Source organism: Gossypium raimondii, chromosome 7 (assembly GCF_025698545.1).
Source record: "Gossypium raimondii isolate GPD5lz chromosome 7, ASM2569854v1, whole genome shotgun sequence".
NCBI lineage: Eukaryota > Viridiplantae > Streptophyta > Magnoliopsida > Malvales > Malvaceae > Gossypium > Gossypium raimondii.
The window spans coordinates 31,190,633-31,208,119 of NC_068571.1; the positions used below are offsets into that span (position 1 = coordinate 31,190,633).

General features: G+C 33.1%; 2 protein-coding genes across 9 annotated transcripts; both read left to right on the plus strand.

The window, feature by feature from the left end:
- The first annotated feature begins 4,340 nt into the window (after window positions 1-4,340).
- On the plus strand, window positions 4,341-8,862 carry LOC105796195 (jasmonoyl--L-amino acid synthetase JAR4). Of its 2 annotated transcripts, none has more exons than XM_012625794.2 (5): window positions 4,341-4,450; window positions 5,291-5,605; window positions 5,691-5,792; window positions 5,893-6,716; window positions 8,241-8,862. In XM_012625794.2, the coding sequence occupies exons 2-5, from the start codon at window positions 5,313-5,315 to the stop codon at window positions 8,777-8,779; spliced, it is 1,758 nt and encodes a 585-aa protein (XP_012481248.1). In that variant the 5' UTR covers window positions 4,341-4,450; window positions 5,291-5,312; the 3' UTR covers window positions 8,780-8,862. The 2 variants fall into 2 exon arrangements, with proteins under 2 accessions (XP_012481248.1, XP_012481241.1); XM_012625787.2 differs by lacking the exon at window positions 4,341-4,450 and adding an exon at window positions 4,465-4,623.
- Window positions 8,863-11,937: 3,075 nt separating this feature from the next.
- LOC105796232 (diphosphomevalonate decarboxylase MVD1, peroxisomal) lies at window positions 11,938-15,844 on the plus strand. Of its 7 annotated transcripts, none has more exons than XM_052633031.1 (7): window positions 11,938-12,439; window positions 13,738-13,831; window positions 14,350-14,407; window positions 14,642-14,705; window positions 14,791-14,854; window positions 14,981-15,061; window positions 15,270-15,844. In XM_052633031.1, the coding sequence occupies exons 4-7, from the start codon at window positions 14,662-14,664 to the stop codon at window positions 15,408-15,410; spliced, it is 330 nt and encodes a 109-aa protein (XP_052488991.1). In that variant the 5' UTR covers window positions 11,938-12,439; window positions 13,738-13,831; window positions 14,350-14,407; window positions 14,642-14,661; the 3' UTR covers window positions 15,411-15,844. The 7 variants fall into 7 exon arrangements, with proteins under 7 accessions (XP_052488991.1, XP_052488990.1, XP_052488994.1 ...); XM_052633030.1 differs by having other exon boundaries at window positions 14,353-14,407; XM_052633034.1 differs by having other exon boundaries at window positions 11,938-12,426.
- The last annotated feature ends 1,643 nt before the right edge of the window (window positions 15,845-17,487 follow it).

The following is a 17,487-nucleotide window of genomic DNA, read 5'->3' on the forward strand; positions in this document are numbered from 1 at the left end:
AAACAACTATTCGGGTATCTTCTAGAGTTTGGTGTAGTTCTACCTAGGGTGAGTTCCTAAGGTTCACTACATGCGGCTTGGCTTCTAGGGTAAAGGTACCCGAACCAGCAGATTCCTCGATCCTCACCCATTATAGGCTCATATAGACTGAGTTCAGTTCAGGGGAATACATTTCCCTATGGCCATATGGAGATGAAAATCTCACGAAGACATAGGTACGACTGTATCCCGAAAGCAAAAACCTCACGAAGGCATAGTTTCTCACTCCCACTTAAAAGGGTGTGACCAACGGTCATACAATGCAATGTGCAGAAAGATACCAAAACTTAAACTAACATATCAATTAAGAATCACAATGATAAAAATAGGATGAAATGCAGTAAAAGTATCGTATATTCAATCCAAATTTAATTTTCGGCAAAAAGACAAAAATTAATCAACTCGTGGCTTAACTCTCTCATTTTATATCCCCAGCAAAGTCGCCAAGCTGTGGACACCATTTTTTTGTGAAAACGGGGTCGACTTGGATTTTGAAAATGAAAATGAAAATGGGAGTCGCCACCAATCCTTTTTGATGAGGTGTGAGTGGCTCACCTCGAAAAGTGGTTGTTTGTAATAAACGATTTGATTTTATTAAAATAACGATTTTAGTCCACAAAATTCAAAAAATATGTTCGAGAGTCAGTTACACATGAGGAAGGATTAGCATCCTTGATACGCCCAAAATTGGTACCTAGTTGATTACTTAATGTCTTAGTGTCGAAAATTGAAAACTTTGAAGAGATTTAAAATACGATCCTTTATTGAAATATTAAAAATTTTCGGGAAAAGGGCATATTTCACGTTAATCGAGAAAGAAAATTATATCCAGTAAGTTAGGACACAATGTCTTGAATTCTTGATGCGCGAATGAATGCCAAAAATTTACTTATTTAAAAAGATATTTAATTATCTCGGGTTTAGAGAAGGAGTCATGCCCAGTAAGTTAGGACACGATCTTTTCTTAATTCCCGAGATCATTTAAAACTTGAGAAAAAAGGATCATGCCCAGTATGTTAGGACACGATTTCTTCTTAATTCCCGGGGTCGTTTAAAACGTGAGTTTGAAAAGATTCACGTATTTAGATTTATTGTGAAAATCGAAACCCAATAAGTTAGGGTACGATCTTCTCGAATCTAAACATAAGATTTTGCTTACTCGAAAATCACAATTTATGCATTGAATAAAATCACGATGTTAATACTCGTAATAAAACAATATTGAATTAGATAATGTAAATATGAATAATACGAACACTCATCATAAATGAAATAAATAAATATAAGAGAAAATCAATCATATAATAACACATAAATAAACGAATAGAATTAAAACGTTCTTTTAAAATAATAATGAGCATGTAAATAATAGTAAAGAAAATGAATAGGATTAAAATGTAAAGAGATATATATGTATATAGATTATAGAAATATAAAATATAAGTATGTACATATATATATTATAAGGTATAATAAAATATATAAGCATGTATATGTCATAGAAAATGTATGTATATGTATTTCAAAATTATAAAATACTGAAAAGTATAGGTGCATATGTATATGTTTAAGTTATAAAATATATATATTAAAGTTATAAAATATATATAATAAAACATAGAACTAAATTTAATGATAATAATGATTATTAAGGTAATTAATTTAAAATAAGATAGCTAAAATAGCGACAGAGGATTAAATCGAAGCAGGACAAAATTTTAGAGTCGAAATCATAAAATGAAAAAGACACAGAAAGGACTAAATCATGACGCGCGCAGCAGGAGGAGAATCCAAAAGGAAATAAACCAAATACCCAAAACGCAGTGCTGCAATGGCCTAAAATGAAACAAAAATAAAATTGTGCAGCTAAATTAAAAGAAAAGAAAAGAAAAGAAAAGAAAAGAAAATAGGCCAAATTGCAATGCGTAGCAAAAGCAGAGGGACCGCGCGCGAAAATATCCCTTTTAAAGAAAACATGCGGATCCTTCCCCAGGGTCGGGTCACCGTGCGGGTCAGGGCCAAAACGACTTCGTTTTGGCACCTGAACCCTAGTTGCAAAACGGCGCCGTTTTTTGGGGCTATTTAAGCCCAAAATTTTTTAAAATTTCTCATTTTTCCTTCTTGTTTTCAAAAAAACAGAGAGAGCCTCCCCTCCTAAGACCGACCTAGGGCTCCGCCCTTGCGCCGTCTAGTCTCCACGGTGGACTGTGGTCGGCGATGCTCAAAAAGGGCATTTTTAGCCCGCATTTCGCGGGATCCTTAAGGGTCAAGCCCTCTCAACCTTAAAGAATAAAAAGGAGGCTCTAGGTGCTCTTTGGATTCGGTTTCGACGATGGAAGAGAACCCTCCAATGGTGCGAAGACGAGGTATCCGGTGAGTCCTCTCTCCCCCCTATTATTTTCTATATTTTGTTCTAGTTGAAATAGTTCTGTGAAAAAAACAAAATAACAAACGAACATAAAAATGAACAAAATAAAAGAACAAAGATCTAAACACCTTTCAAGACTTTTTGCTATTTCTGATTCACTGGTGTTCGTAAAAAAAACCAAGAAGAAAACAAGTATGATTCTGGTCCTCTTTTATAGCCAATTTCAACAACTTTTTCTTATTATTGTATCTTTTCCTACTGTTTCTGTTGCTATTGCGTGTTTATCTTCCTCTTGCAGATGATTGATGACTGGTAGCAGGTGCGGCGACGTGACATACGGCGGTGACAGCAGGTCAAGTGGGGTGTGCCACTTGCTGATGAAGGCGGCGCTAGGAGACCAAGGGTCAGCAGATGCGGCACTAGGGTTTCAGTCTCTGAAACCCTAGTCTGACTTTAGTTCGTTAGGCTAGGATATTGAGCCTCGAGTTTGGGCTGGTTGGCTATTGGGCTGGGCTTGGGTTAGTAATTGTTTAGGTTTGTTGTTTGGGTTGTGGTGTATTGGGTTTTTGGGCCCCGGGTAAATTTGGACTTGTACAACATTTATAAGATTTAAATTGTGATGTATTTATATTGTAAGAATGATTTGAGTTTGAATAATAAAAATCGCTTGTATGGATGTTTGGAAGTAGAAGATCCTGCATGGATTGTATGAATTATTTACAAAAATTAGGGGAAAATATCATATCACTATAAACCCAAATTTAATTAAATTATAGCCATGGCAGTGCAAAGAAAGTAAAGAAACGAACGTTTTGTATGCCGACATGTGTTTTGGAGTTCGGAGTTGGGAGCGTTGGGCCCACCCACCATTTGGCCGCTCGTCACACCCCACCATTTCTACATCTACATCTTAATTAGATGTTAAATTACCACTCATTATCAAACCAAAACTTCCACATCCTATATTTCAATCTAATATTGTGCATTTATTACTACTTTTTAAAGAAAAAAAATTAAAACTTACTGAATTGTATGGGCTATATTAATCATGGTAGTCGTGCTGTATTAATCAATATGCATTGTTTCGATTTTAAACCAATATTCTATTCTTATCAAAATTTCGATATAGGGATCTGGAAATTGGACTGCCCCAAACCAATTTCTTTATACAAATTTGATTTGACACATATTACAATGTGATTTTTTTTCTTAAAAAAGTTTGAATTTATTAGAAAAGGTTGAAACCGATTTTCCTTCACTCCTCTATAACTTATCCTAGTTTGGAATGTCTTGTGGGGGTGTTTTATTTTGGATTTTTTCCCGTTTTACTTTGATAAGGAAACAGGTTTAAAGAATATTAAGTATAGAAGTATAATTATATTATTGATGGAAGTCACAAGATATACCGAATATAATTGATGCTAATATTGTATTAAGATAAGTATTTGATTTAGTTGTAAAATTAATATTTTGTCGATTTAAATAACACATGTTCAAATCTCATCACATGAAAAAAATTTATTGACTTTTTAAAATAAAAAGACCAAAATACTCTCGAATAATATAAATTAATTTAATTGCAAAAGGACATTTTCATAATTTTCCTAATCGGGTTCCTCCCCAATTGACTCATCACACTAGCTCATTCTACACCAAAAACTCTGAAAGAAAATAGAAAATGTTAAAGGGATGAGAAGTGCAATATTGCCAAAATCTGCCTTTCATTGGAGTCGACCCCACGTCAATCTGGCGTTATTAACTTCTCACAATAATCCAAGCCCATAAAGGTAATTTGAGAATTCATCAGTTGTACTGAAGCCGGCATTTCCGGAATTCTAAGGTTGGAGTATGGGCAAAGTCGGGAGAGGACAAAAAGAATTTGAGGAATTTGTATTATTAATAATTTTAAAGAAAACGCCTATAAAATGCAAGCCGAAGAATCTTCTCTCTATCTCCCAATCCGCCATATTTCTTACGATAAAAAAACCAATTTATCCATCTTTGCAGACACTTTGAGGAAAACTAGAGAACGCATTGAAATCGGTGAGTAAACAAAATTCCTATCCTTGTCACCTCTTTTCCCATATAAACTTGGGAGAGTTCTGAGTTCTGACTCAACACCACCTTCCCTTCCCTTCCCTTCCCTCCATCTCTCTCTCTCTCTCTCTCTCTCTCTCTCTCTCACTCTTTTACTGAAAAACACTGAGCTTCCTCAGGTACTTGAAATTCCTGAATTTCAAACTCCACTTTATCCACATACTTACTCTGATTCTGTTTTATTCTTTTTCTGTTCTATTGAATTTCTTTCATTTCTTTCATTTTGGTACACGTGATTTGAATCTCTTTCTTTGATTTCTTTTTGTTCGTTTGAAATTTTCAAAGTTTTGGAACAGGATATGAAGTTGAATTTTTGTTTCACATTTCAAATTCTTTGATTTCTCAGTTTCCTCTTCTTTCCGATTTCATTAATTTTGCACTTTCTTCAAAAAAAAAACTTTTAATCTCTATTCTCTAATCTCTAATCTCTAGTGGAAAATTGAAGTTTCTTATCGGTTGACTGTACTGACTATCCGTCAAATAAAGTGAAAGCTTGGAAATGTTTGAGTTATCGTCTTGGTTTTTGAGATTGCTGCTTAATTATCATATAAGCTTGTTTTCTCTTTTGACTTTATTTTTAAATTAGTGGTTATTTTTTTTATTGATAGCAAAAGAAAACTCCATTCTGCTTCCTTTGGTACAAGAGAAAGAGAGCGGAAAACATGATTGTATTCTTTTAAAAATTATTTTTCTGTGCTTTCAGATCACTTTATTCTTTTTCCTAAATAAGAAGTAAACAGTCTTCATATAATTTGATTTCCTTTTTTTCTTTTTCTTTTTTTTAAGGTTGTAGTTTGAGTAAGTAAGGATGTTAGAAAAGATGGAAATTCTACACGTAGAAAAAGTGATAGAAGAGTTCGAAACGATGACCAAAGATACTGAGAATGTTCAAAGGGAGACTTTAAAGAAAATTTTAGAAGAAAATGGAAGCGCCGAGTATTTGCAGAATCTGGGTCTCAATGGCAGAACTGACCCCCAAAGCTTCAAGGCTTGTGTTCCTGTCGTCACTCACCAGGATTTGGATCCTTATATTCAAAGAATTGTTGATGGTGCTTCTTCCCCGATTCTCACCGGAAAACCCATAACCACCATATCTCTCAGGCATTCTTTACTTTAATTTTATGTTTTATATGATTTTTTTTAAAAAAATTGAATGATAATATTTATTATTATTGTAAATTTGCAGCTCTGGCACCACTCAAGGAAGGCCGAAGTTTGTGCCGTTCAATGACGAATTGATGGAAACCACTTTGCAGATATTCCGTACTTCTTATGCTTTTAGAAACAGGTATATGATTGAATATCTGTTAACCTTTTTCTCCCCCCAAAGTTTTTTTTTTTTTGGGAGCTTTTTTGTCGTTATTAATCAGTTTGTGTTATTGACACAGGGAATTCCCTGTCAAGAATGGGAAGGCTTTGCAGTTCATATACAGCAGCAAGCAGAGTAGGACGAAAGGGGGATTGTTTGCTGGAACCGCTACGACCAATGTGTTTCGCAATTCGCAGTTTAAGAAGGCAATGAAAGCAATGCAATCTCAGTGTTGCAGCCCAGATGAGGTGATATTTGGTCCAGATTTCCGTCAATCTTTGTATTGCCATCTTTTATGCGGGCTGATTTTCCGCGAGGAAATCCAGTTGGTTTCCTCTACCTTTGCCCATAGCATAGTTCATGCGTTTCGAACTCTTGAACAAGTGTGGGAAGAGCTTTGTGTTGATATTAGAGAAGGGATCCTCACAAGCCGCATCACTTTCCCATCCGTCCGGTCAGCTATGGCTAAATTACTGAAGCCCAATCCTGAGTTGGCAGACTTAATTCGTAGGAAAATTTCAGGGTTGAGTAATTGGTATGGATTGATACCGGAGCTTTTCCCTAATGTCAAATACATCTATGGGATCATGACTGGGTCCATGGAGCATTATCTGAAGAAATTAAGGCATTATGCGGGGGATGTGCCTCTTATAAGTGCTGATTATGGTTCTTCTGAGGGGTGGATTGGGGCAAATATCAACCCAAATGTGCCTACAGAGTCTACTACTTATGCTGTTCTTCCAAATATTGGCTATTTTGAGTTCATTCCTCTGAAAGAGAATGTTGAAGAGCAAGTCCATGACAGAGGTGATGCTAATATCCTCTCGATGGAGCCCAAACCAGTGAGTCTGACTGAAGTTAAAATCGGTGAAGAGTATGAGGTTATTGTCACAAGTTTTGCAGGTACTAATTTGTTTTTCTTATGAAGAATCAATACTTTCTTTTCCTACAATTAATTTAGACTCCATGTCATGTCTCCACCACGTTCAAGTTGACTTTATAATCCACATTGCACGTTACAGTGTCTCTACAACTTCTAATTTGTTTATTTGTTAATAAAGTTACCCAACCATGACATTGATGATCTTCATGTGGGTGTAGCCAAGTAGGAGGTAGGGCGAGCAAGCTATTAATGGTCCAAGCCTTTGCTGCTTCCAATAATGTGATATTCCATTTGCAGCAGTGTCGTGAATTTTTTTTCTTTAAAAAAAAAAAAAACCCTTTTTCTCAGACATATCTGACCCAATTGGTTAAGACAAAGGCGCACCAAACAGTCGAAGGCTCATTTAATTGGCTTATTTGTTGTGGTCTTTTTCACACATCCTTTCTGCACATCCACATTTTTATTTAATGTTGACACAAAATTATGAAATAGAGGTCCTCTTATCAACAGCACCCACGTGTTCTCTTCCATAGTTCTCGTTGCTCCAAAATTTGAAACTTCTGTATTAAGAATCTGGCTACTCTTGTCTCCTACATGTAGAGATAATATCTGATGCATCATATCTTTTTATGTTTATTTATTTATATAAGTACATTTACCCAATCTTTTCAAGTATCTGGGATCTTTTTAGTTTACTTGTTATCATAGGCTCATCATATTTACATGCTTTAAAATGAGGACCTTAATGGGGTTTTTTTTTTAATAGGCTTTCCATTCTTGTAAATCATCAAGTACATCAGAAAATCTTTCAGGCTAAGTCCAATGAGTAGGCTAGAAGCAAACTGTTTCAGTCTAGAGGCATGGGGAAGAGGACATTGGTTTCTCAGCTAAAGTCTTTGAGATATCAAGGATGATCAAGCTTATTTACAAAATAGTGATGTGTTTCGAAAAGGACAGGATTTTCTGGGTCAATGGTCTGCGTTAAAAAAACACTTGAAAGATAATTTTATATATTCACAATTTTTAATAATTATATACATGACAAACAAGGAGAAGAGATAGATGCCATTGGGGCCATTTTTATGTCATAGGTTTATGTGTATCGTGCTAGAGAAGTAGGATCATGTAAAACAAAACTGCCTAGGTTATGGAATAATTAAAAATGATCACATTCAACACACATTAATATAATAATATATATTTAAAAGATGTTTAGTGGAAACTGGGACTTCTTGTATTTTAGTAATTGGCTATGGAATCCTGATTAACAAGTAGTTGCAATGGGAAATATTATATTTTAGATGGGTGACCCCGTCTAACCCCCCCCCCTCCCTCTTCAAGCATTGCATCAGCCATGTTTCTCTGTGTTTATCTGTATATTCATTGCTATTAATAATTGGGGGATTTGAAACATTGGCATGTTAGTGTAACTTGTTGTTTGTCCTTTTCTTAGAAATACTGCACCACTCGTTCACACCTACTTACCTCTATGGGGTTCTTAGTTGAAAATTTGTTTATAAATCTTTTTCAACTGTAAACCACAGGGTTATACAGGTATAGGCTAGGGGATGTGGTGAAGGTCATGGGGTTCCATAACTCAACCCCGGAACTGAAATTTATATGCAGAAGAAACCTGATGCTGACCGTAAACATCGACAAAAACACTGAGAAGGATTTGCAGCAAGCAGTGGAAGAAGCAGCCAAGTTGATTGCGGAGGAAAAGCAGGAAGTGATAGATTTCTCGAGCCATGTGGACATGTGGACCGACCCCGGTCACTACGTGATATTTTGGGAAATAAGTGGGGAAGTAAGCGATGAAGTGCTGAAAGAATGCTGCAATTGTTTGGATCGTTCATTTGTGGATGCAGGGTATGTTAGTTCCCGGAAGGTGAACGCGATTGGTCCCCTTGAGCTCCGAATTCTTAGGAGGGGAACGTTTCAGAAGGTTTTGGATCATTACTTAGGGTTAGGGGCTGCTGTTAGCCAATTTAAAACACCACGATGCGTAGGGCCTACTAACTATAAAGTGTTGCAGATCTTGTGCGACAATGTTTTCAAGACCTACTTTAGTACTGCTTTCTAGATGTTGTTAAATATATTTTTCCCATTAAAACTCGCCATTTTTCTTAATATAAAAATAATAATAATCAAAAGTTGTTCATTGGATGTGAAGGAGGATCAGCTCGATTCCACAACCTTATATTTTAATTTGCTTCACCAATTGCAATTGTTAAACTATATCATATGAATTGGATGTCGTGACTTTTGATTTTAATCTATAAAAACCACCTTGTTAACTTAACCTTTATTACAGTGGATTTTTTCCAAAGCCTTTTGTAAAATAAAAAATAAAAAATAAAACTTAAATCATTTTATTCTCAACCTTTTAGTTTGTTGTTTAAGGTGAAGCTTCGGGTGTTTGATTATCTAAGTTTAGCATCATTGTATGAAATTGTGATGTGATAAACGATGAGACGCATGAATGCAGAAGCGGATTGTAAAATTTGTCAAAGTCGTGAATATGACTTAGGGCTCTAGACGTTCGGAAAGAAACTTAAATTTTGACACAACCTAAAATGAGATTGAATCCAAGTCAGATAAAACAATTAAAATAAATAACTAAAATAAAATAATAAATCAAAGATTAAAGAAGCGAATAAAGAAGATAAATGAAAAGATAGAACCACTACACTAAAACAGGCTTTTAGCGGCGTTTTTAGCGGCGTTTGAATTAAAAACGCCACTAAAAATCAAGCATTAGCAGCGCTTTTACAAAAACGCCGCTAAAGATTGAGCATTAGCGGCGAATTTTGGAAAACGCCGCAAAAAATAAGCATTAGCGGCGTTTTCCAAAAAGCACCGCAAAAAACTTAAGCCCAACGACACCGTTTTTGGAGTTTTAGGGGCATTTAGCGGCGTTTTTGAAAAAGTGCCGCTAATGCTCTGACCTTTAGCTGCGTTTTTGAAAAAGCGCCACTAATGCTCGTGCCTTTAGCGGCATTTTTGAAAAAGTGCCGCTAATGCTCCTGCCTTTAACGGCGTTTTTAAAAAAGTGCCGCTAATGCTCTGACCTTTAGCGGCGTTTTTGATAAAGCGCCGCTGATGCTCGTGCCTTTAGCGGCGTTTCTGAAAAAAGCGCCACTAATGCTGACCTTTAGCGGCGTTTTTTAAAAAGCGCCGCTAATAATAAAATCTATAACCATTTCAATTGTCTCATTCTTTGATATATTCTCAAGTAATGTTTCAATTATATTTTTTATTATAAGTGGAAAAATTTAATATTTCGTTGTATTTATTATATATTGGTCAAATTTACATTTAAATGATAACAAATAATATTGTTTAATACAAAATGTTTTTATTAAAGAGAAGTCCTAACTCCTAACTATTTATTATTATTTTCAATCACAGTTTATTTAAACTACTTTACTAGAAAAATATATTAAATTATGAGTAAAATAAAATATCATAAAACTTAAATTGTTGTGTTGTAAATAATAAAAATAGAATAATCTTTTATAAGAATAATAAATTTTGATAGTTCGACTAAATAAATCAAAGAAAGTAATATAAAACACCAAATATCGTGATAAATAATATTATATATTGATAATTTTATTACCAAAAATAATTTTATATTTAGTTAATCAAACATGAACACAACAATGACCTAATAGTACCTACTCAAGAGTAAGAACTGAAAATGAATGAAAAGGGACAAATGAGATTGTTACTTGGTCTAATACCCACTAGAAATTAATACTAGGTTTTTAGGCTGAGAAAGGGTTATAGGAAAATATTATAAATATTGAAATTCGAATAAAATTTATTAAATATTGAATTTTAGAAAATAATTAAGTGAAGTTGGGATTCAATTTAGCTAGTAGAGTCGGTGGGGTTAGTTGGACGATTTGCTCCCGAAAAGAAAAAGTTGTTTGTTTTTCTTGATAACAAAAAGTGTTATTTGGGTCTCGAGTCTAAAAAGAATCAATGCTTCAGGCAGGTATAGTGGTAGTGGTGGACAAGTAGGTTTAATTTATCTGAATAGCCCGATTGCAAAAGAAAGCAAATATCTTATATTTGCAATCATTAATCGAATTACGTTGGGTACTTCATTAGGGTGGGTGAGTGGCGAGTGCTGAGGTCCAGGGTTGGGAAAACAAAATGAGCAGAGTAGGGTTTGCATTTGGATTTGGGTCGGGTTAGTGGATAATAATGAATAAATATTATCATAATGTTTATTATTTTAAGATTACAGTTTTGAGTTCAGGGTTTAGGTTTAGGGCTTGGGGATTAGGATTTAATGTTTAGAGTTTACATTTTAGTGTTAATATGAGGTTAGTGTTTACGGCTTATAAGATAATGATCAAATTTACCGTTTTAGGGCTTGATGTTTAATCTAAACCATTTTATATTTAAAAATGCTTTTATATTTAAAAATATTTAATCTAAACTATTTGATATATTTAAATATTAGATTTAAAAAATTGATAAATAAATAAAAAGTAACATATTGATATGAATAGGCAACTAAAATAGTTCTTCAAATTAATGCTTTTATATTTAAAATATTTAATCTAAACCATTTGATATATTTAAATATTAGATTTAAAAAATTGATAAATAAATAAAAAAAGTAACATATTGATATGAATAGGCAACTATCTATTTTAGATAAGACCAAATTATAACAAATAAAAATAAAATACAAAAACTAAAATCATTCCACGTCGAACATCTAGCAAAATAATAGTTATATTTTAGTTAGAAAAAATCTCTAATAAAATGGAGATTAGATCGAAAAGAATAATTTAAAATCTTGATTAACGTCTCAATCTTTAATAGAAATTTGATATGTGAGAGATTGATTGTTTATATTGGATAATTCTAAGGTAATAATTAATTACAATCATTTAATCATTTATTTTCTTATTAAAATATATGATATTTATTTTGAGAATACTTAGCTTTTTAATAAAAATCCAATTTATAAAAAATAGTAATAAAAATATTTTATAAAATTACTTAACTAATAAATTTTAGCAACAAAAAAAAATTAGCAGATCAAAACAGCATCATTTTATTTAAAATAAAATAATTTTTTGTGACATTTTTTGTGAAAAACGCCGCAAAAGATAAGCAATAGCGGCGTTTTTATAAAAAATACCATAAAATTATTTTATTTTAAAAAAAATCAGGCGGTTTTATCCCAAATTTTCCCCCCTCAAAACCCCTAAAATTTCCCCTTAAAATCGATATCCTCAAAACACCTAATTCTTACTGAGCAACCCCTAAAATCACGCCTTCTTTGGGTTGTTTTTTTCTTTGGTTTTTCCTCAGATTTCTCTCCCATTTCTTAAATTTCATCGCCTCCTCCTCCTTCTTCTTCTTTTCTTTTTATATCTTTCTTTCCTTCTTGTTTATATATAGAGAGCTGAAGCTAGTTCTGGGTTTGCCTTAAACCACAATAAAAATGGCTTCTTCACTCTCTTTTCCATGCCCCAATATCTTTTTTTTTTGAAACAAACCAGCAAACCCAAACGCACAAGGGTTTTTTGTCTCTTCCTCCAACTTCAAATTTCAACTCCAAATATTGCAGGCATTTGAAGAGTTATCGCAGTGTGGAACCAAGGATGAAGGGCTTCCGTTGGATAAATTCTGTGATGCTTGTTCTTTGGTTTCTGTTCTTTTTAACTCCCTCGGTCTCGCCTTCAAATTCGCGGAGATGGAGTACGTCGCCAAGGTTTATTTGATTTCCCCCTCTTTATTTCGAACCAATCACTGATAATCTATAACTGAAATGAAACCCATCCTTTACTAACCTATATATATATATATATATATATGATCTCAAAATTGAAAAATACATTTTAACTTATCATAGATGCTATGTTTTGATTTACCATTCTTGTTTATCATGTAAAGAAATTGTCTGAAATTGTAATAGCAAAAATTGGAATTTTTTTTATTGTTGTCTACGTTTTACTTGTGAATTGTGATTGCAATGGTTTACCTTCCTTTGGTGTTAAATCTACTTGGCCAATTGGAATGTTCAATGATTTATTTAGCCCTTGTACTCACCAATATTACTTCTTAATAAAGCACAGTAAAGAGAAGTTTGAAGACTTGAAATTTTATAGGAATTTATTATATAAGTTCTATTTAATTTTTAGGTTTTCTTAGGGTTACATGTGTTTTCTGTTTATCTCACGTTTTATGGTGTAGCTTATAAGTACTTCTATTATTTCTGATTTTTGGTAGCTTTGGATCAAGAAATTATTGAAATTTGGAGTTTTGAACTTGAAATTTCCTAACCCTTGTATCCGTTATAGTTGTTTGACTTCTTGTATCCTTTTAGAGGCGGAATAGATGTGCATACGAGTGAAAAAGGTATTGCCTTTGTTCTTTTTGAGTTTACTAGAGATTAGACTGATATTTTCGAAAATGGGTACTGCTGGACAATCTCTTTAATTGGACCCCCACTTTTTAACTTACCCTCTTATTTATTTATTTTATCTTTTTAATTGTTAACATGTAAAAGGAGTCTAAATAACCTGGGAACACTTTATGAAAATGGCTGTATATTGGTTATTTTAATCATGTAATATTTCAATACTTGTTGTTGATAATTGTACTGTATGACTGTATGACTGCTAATTGATGCCACCTTAGGCAGTGGAAACTTAAGGGAAGCAGTTAGACTACCTCCTGGGGAGGATTTAAATGAATGGCTCGCAGTCAATAGTATATCTGGCTTCTCTTTTTCTTTCTTACATCTGCTGCGCAAGCACATATGCTCACAGTTTGAATAAATCCTTATTTTTGCAAAAAAAAAAAAAAACTGTGGATATAATTTATCCATGTATTTTCTACTTTAGCATGGCCTTGCTGTCATTACTTTCATAACAACTAATTTACTTGTATTCCATTCATTAGTTTATTTTTCATAGAATGTTTTAGTACTTTCTTCCCTAGTTCTAGGTTACTACCGATTGTTCTTTGAAGCTCATTGCTAAAGCATAATTGTTGGATCTTTTTCAGCTGTGGATTTCTTCAATCAGGTGAATCTGCTCTATGGTACCCTCACTAAGTTTTGTACTCCTGAGAATTGCCCTACAATGACTGCAGGACCTAAGTAAGAGATATAAACTAGATTCCTTTTGCCCTTTTCAATAAATCGAAACTCCCTCAACTTGAATTTAGGCTCTTTATCTCTTCGAGCTAGATGATACTGTATTAATTTATTTTTGTTAAAGTTATATATATCTGCCTTTTTTTTTTTGAATTTTGATGTCAAAATATATCATATAATCTTGGCTGATTAGTGGGATAAGAGTTTGACTTTATATCATGTTTTCTTTGATTTGATAGTCCTAGGTTATGATGAGATGATGTTTATTATTATTATTATTATTATGATTTGCCTTTGTCTTTTGTAATAATTTGATTTTGCCATATTTTAAATGTCAGTAGAAAGACATCAAATATGTTAAAGCTAAAATATTATATTATTGATATTTAAATATCTTTTGCTTTAATTATGAAATTTTCAAACTTACTAAATATGAGATTCGTATTTATAGCTTAGAATATTTGTCTTGTAAAGAAGAGTTTATGTATTTGTATTGATATTTAAATATTTTTCTTGTAAAGCAGTGCTTCGTGTGACAACAAACATCGCTCGGGAAGGTCTCGTTATTGGTTCCTAACGGTGAGTTTTATATCGACCATATATCAGTTTGTAGCTTTCCATGTTTAAGAAATAAATTCAGTTAGTTACAGATTATATGTTGTTCTTTGAATCTGATCAATGAAGTTAATATAAACCATGCTAAGCAGTGGAATAAATTCAGCTAGCCTTGTGCAGACCCTTTAACCTTCTTTTTCTTTTTTACTTTGTTGTTTAATACTGTTTATAGGACTAATGGTTTTGGGTTTGATGCAGTTTTTGCACTTGCAAAGCTTATGAATGTCAGTGAAGATGAGAGTCAACTTTCTGCTATAGCTAGGTATGGCCTTGTTTACTTATAGAGATGCAAGAATTTAGTTGTAATTCAATTGATGATTTATTGATTTTTTAAAAATATTTTGTAGGCAAGGTTCAAGTAGTGCTTGTCGGAGTTTGTTTGGTGGATTCGTTAAGTGGATTATGGGAAAAGTAAGTTCTTTCTGTATGTGTTGAACGGTTCATTTCTGCATGTATTTAACAGTTCATCTTTCATCAGGAAGGGTAGTACCTTTGAGTAACCAATTCTTATATTTTCTTCTTTTTTAATACCTCTAGGAGGATGATGGAAGTGATAGTCTTGCAGTTCAACTAGTAGATGAAAAACACTGGGAAGATCTCTTCATCATTATTGTTTTGGTGAGTATTTTCTCCAATCCTCATGTTTTACATTTTTCCAACTATAGGTTTATAGTTGCTACTCTGCAGGGAGATAATTTTTTCCCCACAAGAACATGAAATATACTTGCGATTAGATTTTGCAAGATTCTGTCTCAATTAATCTGCATCCTTTCTCGTGGTTTGGTATTATTGATTGCTAAGAGAATGACTTGCAGGAGAGGTGCAGAGGGATAGAGCTGCAGAGCTTTTGGGTTTGCGTGCATGCAATTTTCGGCCACGACACTCAAGCAAACTTGGAAATGAGTTTCGGGTGTTCACAAACTATGACCCTGGGGAGAGATTAGGAGGATGGGAGCAAGAACAATAGGTGCCTTTTTCTTGCTATTGTTTGCTAGGAATATTTTCTCATGGATGAGCTTCATGCAACCTAATTTTTATCCATTATCAAGGCATTTCCAACACTTACCCTTGGAAAAATTAACCAGCCTTTCTGCTAATTTTCCCAGAGAAAATATGAAAACATGTAGATGAGAAAACTTCCAAGCAAGTTTATCCTCATATTATGCATTTTGGTCTACTTTTTTAAACTAGTGCAATTTTCCTCACTTGTGTAGATTTCGTAATACATAAAACTATTTAAGGTTGTCCAAAGTTGTACTGACTCATGCCTACTCATCGACATTTTGAAATGTAATTAGGAAGTTGTTTCAAAACGCACAATACACATTGAAGAAGCCATACAAGTTTCTCATATGTATTATTTATTTTAGTTTTGATTCTAAATTTTCATTTTTACTTTAATATTTACGACAACTTGAGTTTTAATTTTTGGATTTTAATTATGTTATTAATTTATTATTTTAAATTCTAAAACTAAATTTATTAATTTTTATATTTAGTTTTAAAGTTAAAATTTTCAAAAAAAATTTAATTTAAATAATATTTTTTTATTTATCCTTAAAAGTATATTAAAAGTTCAAATTTAGAAAATAAAAACATAATATAATATTTATCATAAAAATAAATATAATTTGATTAAAATAAATTTTTTTAAAAGTTATGCTTTTAGCGGCGTTTCTGTGAGAAGTGCCGCTAAAGGTTTGATCTATAGCGGCGTTTTTGACGAAAAGTGCCGCTAAAGGTTATGGTCTTTAGCGACGTTTGTGGAAAAGCGTCGTTAAAGGTCTTGGTCTTTAGCGGCGTTTGTAGGAAAGCGCCGTTAAAGGTCTTGGTCTTTAGCGGCGTTTGTGGAAAAACGCAGCTAAATGTCTTGTTCTTTAGCGGCGTTTGTTTCTAAAAACGTCGCTAAAGTTAGCGACGCTGTCATTAGCGGTGTTTTTTGCGGCGCTTTTGAAATCGCTGCAAATACTTTTAGCGGCGCTAAAAAGTGCCGCTAAAGGCCTAAAAAAGCGCCACTAAAAGCCTGTTTTGGTGTACTGAACATGGCGTGTAGAAGTCTTAAGAAGCCTTGGAAACACGAATAATCCACAATCCCTTCAAGCGACTCTAATTTCCTCTCCAAGATAGAAACTTTGAAAAGAAAAAGTTTGAAGATGACCCCCACAATCTAAAAAGATTGTTAAAACTCTTCTAAAAGAAACTCAAGAGAAATTCTTGATAAGAAAAAGTCAGAGAGAATTTATTAACTCAAAAGAGAAATAGAATAATAGTGAATTGTCTGAATTGTGCACAATGCTGGCTAAATAAATCTAAATAAAACTCTTAAATATACTAGAACTCTAATTTAATCTAAACAAGAAGTAGTTTCAAACTAAACTTTTTTGTTAACATAAAACTCCTAAATAACTTAAAATACTTAATAATTATAAAAAATTCGAAATAAAATAATAAGAGATGATAAATACAATATTGGGCTCATATATAATAAAAATTAAGCCTAAAACCCAATATGATTTAAACTCGAATTAAAAGCCTGATACTTGTAATTCCCGTCATAATCTTGTTCAGAAATTTTGCTCGCGCAGGCTTCACTAAGACGTTCATAACTTGAGCTCCCGAACTCAAAATCGAGTGATTTAAAATGTGTTTCGAAGTCAATAGATAGATCTTCAAACGCCATAAGACATCTCAACTCAGAAATGCCAGGATCCCATCCAAAAAGGCATCGCAAGTCTACTGATTTCCTAAGCCTGAAAATTGACATTTTTGGTAATTGGAATTTAATAAATTTTACCCCATTCGTGCATGTATCATGATGTACCATTCATAGAGTGATTTTGTATTGTAGTTGATGAGACATGTATTTAAAATTGTGAATGTACTAGTTTAAACTTTAAAACAAAATTATCTTTTTATTTCAATAAATTTTATAATGAATGTTGAAAAGGTAGTCCCTTTACTTCAATTTGTTAGAACTTTTGTCACGAAATTTAAAAAGTTAGTTTTCTAACTATCGATAAACACATAAACTTGAAATGTTAGCT

Excerpts from the sequence above, each read along its gene's own strand:
- LOC105796195 (XM_012625794.2), top strand. The coding sequence starts at position 5,313 with ATGTTAGAAAAGATGGAAATTCTACACGTAGAAAAAGTGATAGAAGAG. Across the intron at positions 5,606-5,690 it reads ATAACCACCATATCTCTCAG|CTCTGGCACCACTCAAGGAA; the intron begins GCATTCTTTACT and ends GTAAATTTGCAG. Across the intron at positions 6,717-8,240 it reads TATTGTCACAAGTTTTGCAG|GGTTATACAGGTATAGGCTA; the intron begins GTACTAATTTGT and ends TGTAAACCACAG.
- LOC105796232 (XM_052633029.1), top strand. The coding sequence starts at position 14,662 with ATGAATGTCAGTGAAGATGAGAGTCAACTTTCTGCTATAGCTAG. Across the intron at positions 14,706-14,790 it reads CAACTTTCTGCTATAGCTAG|GCAAGGTTCAAGTAGTGCTT; the intron begins GTATGGCCTTGT and ends AATATTTTGTAG. Across the intron at positions 14,855-14,980 it reads TTAAGTGGATTATGGGAAAA|GAGGATGATGGAAGTGATAG; the intron begins GTAAGTTCTTTC and ends TAATACCTCTAG.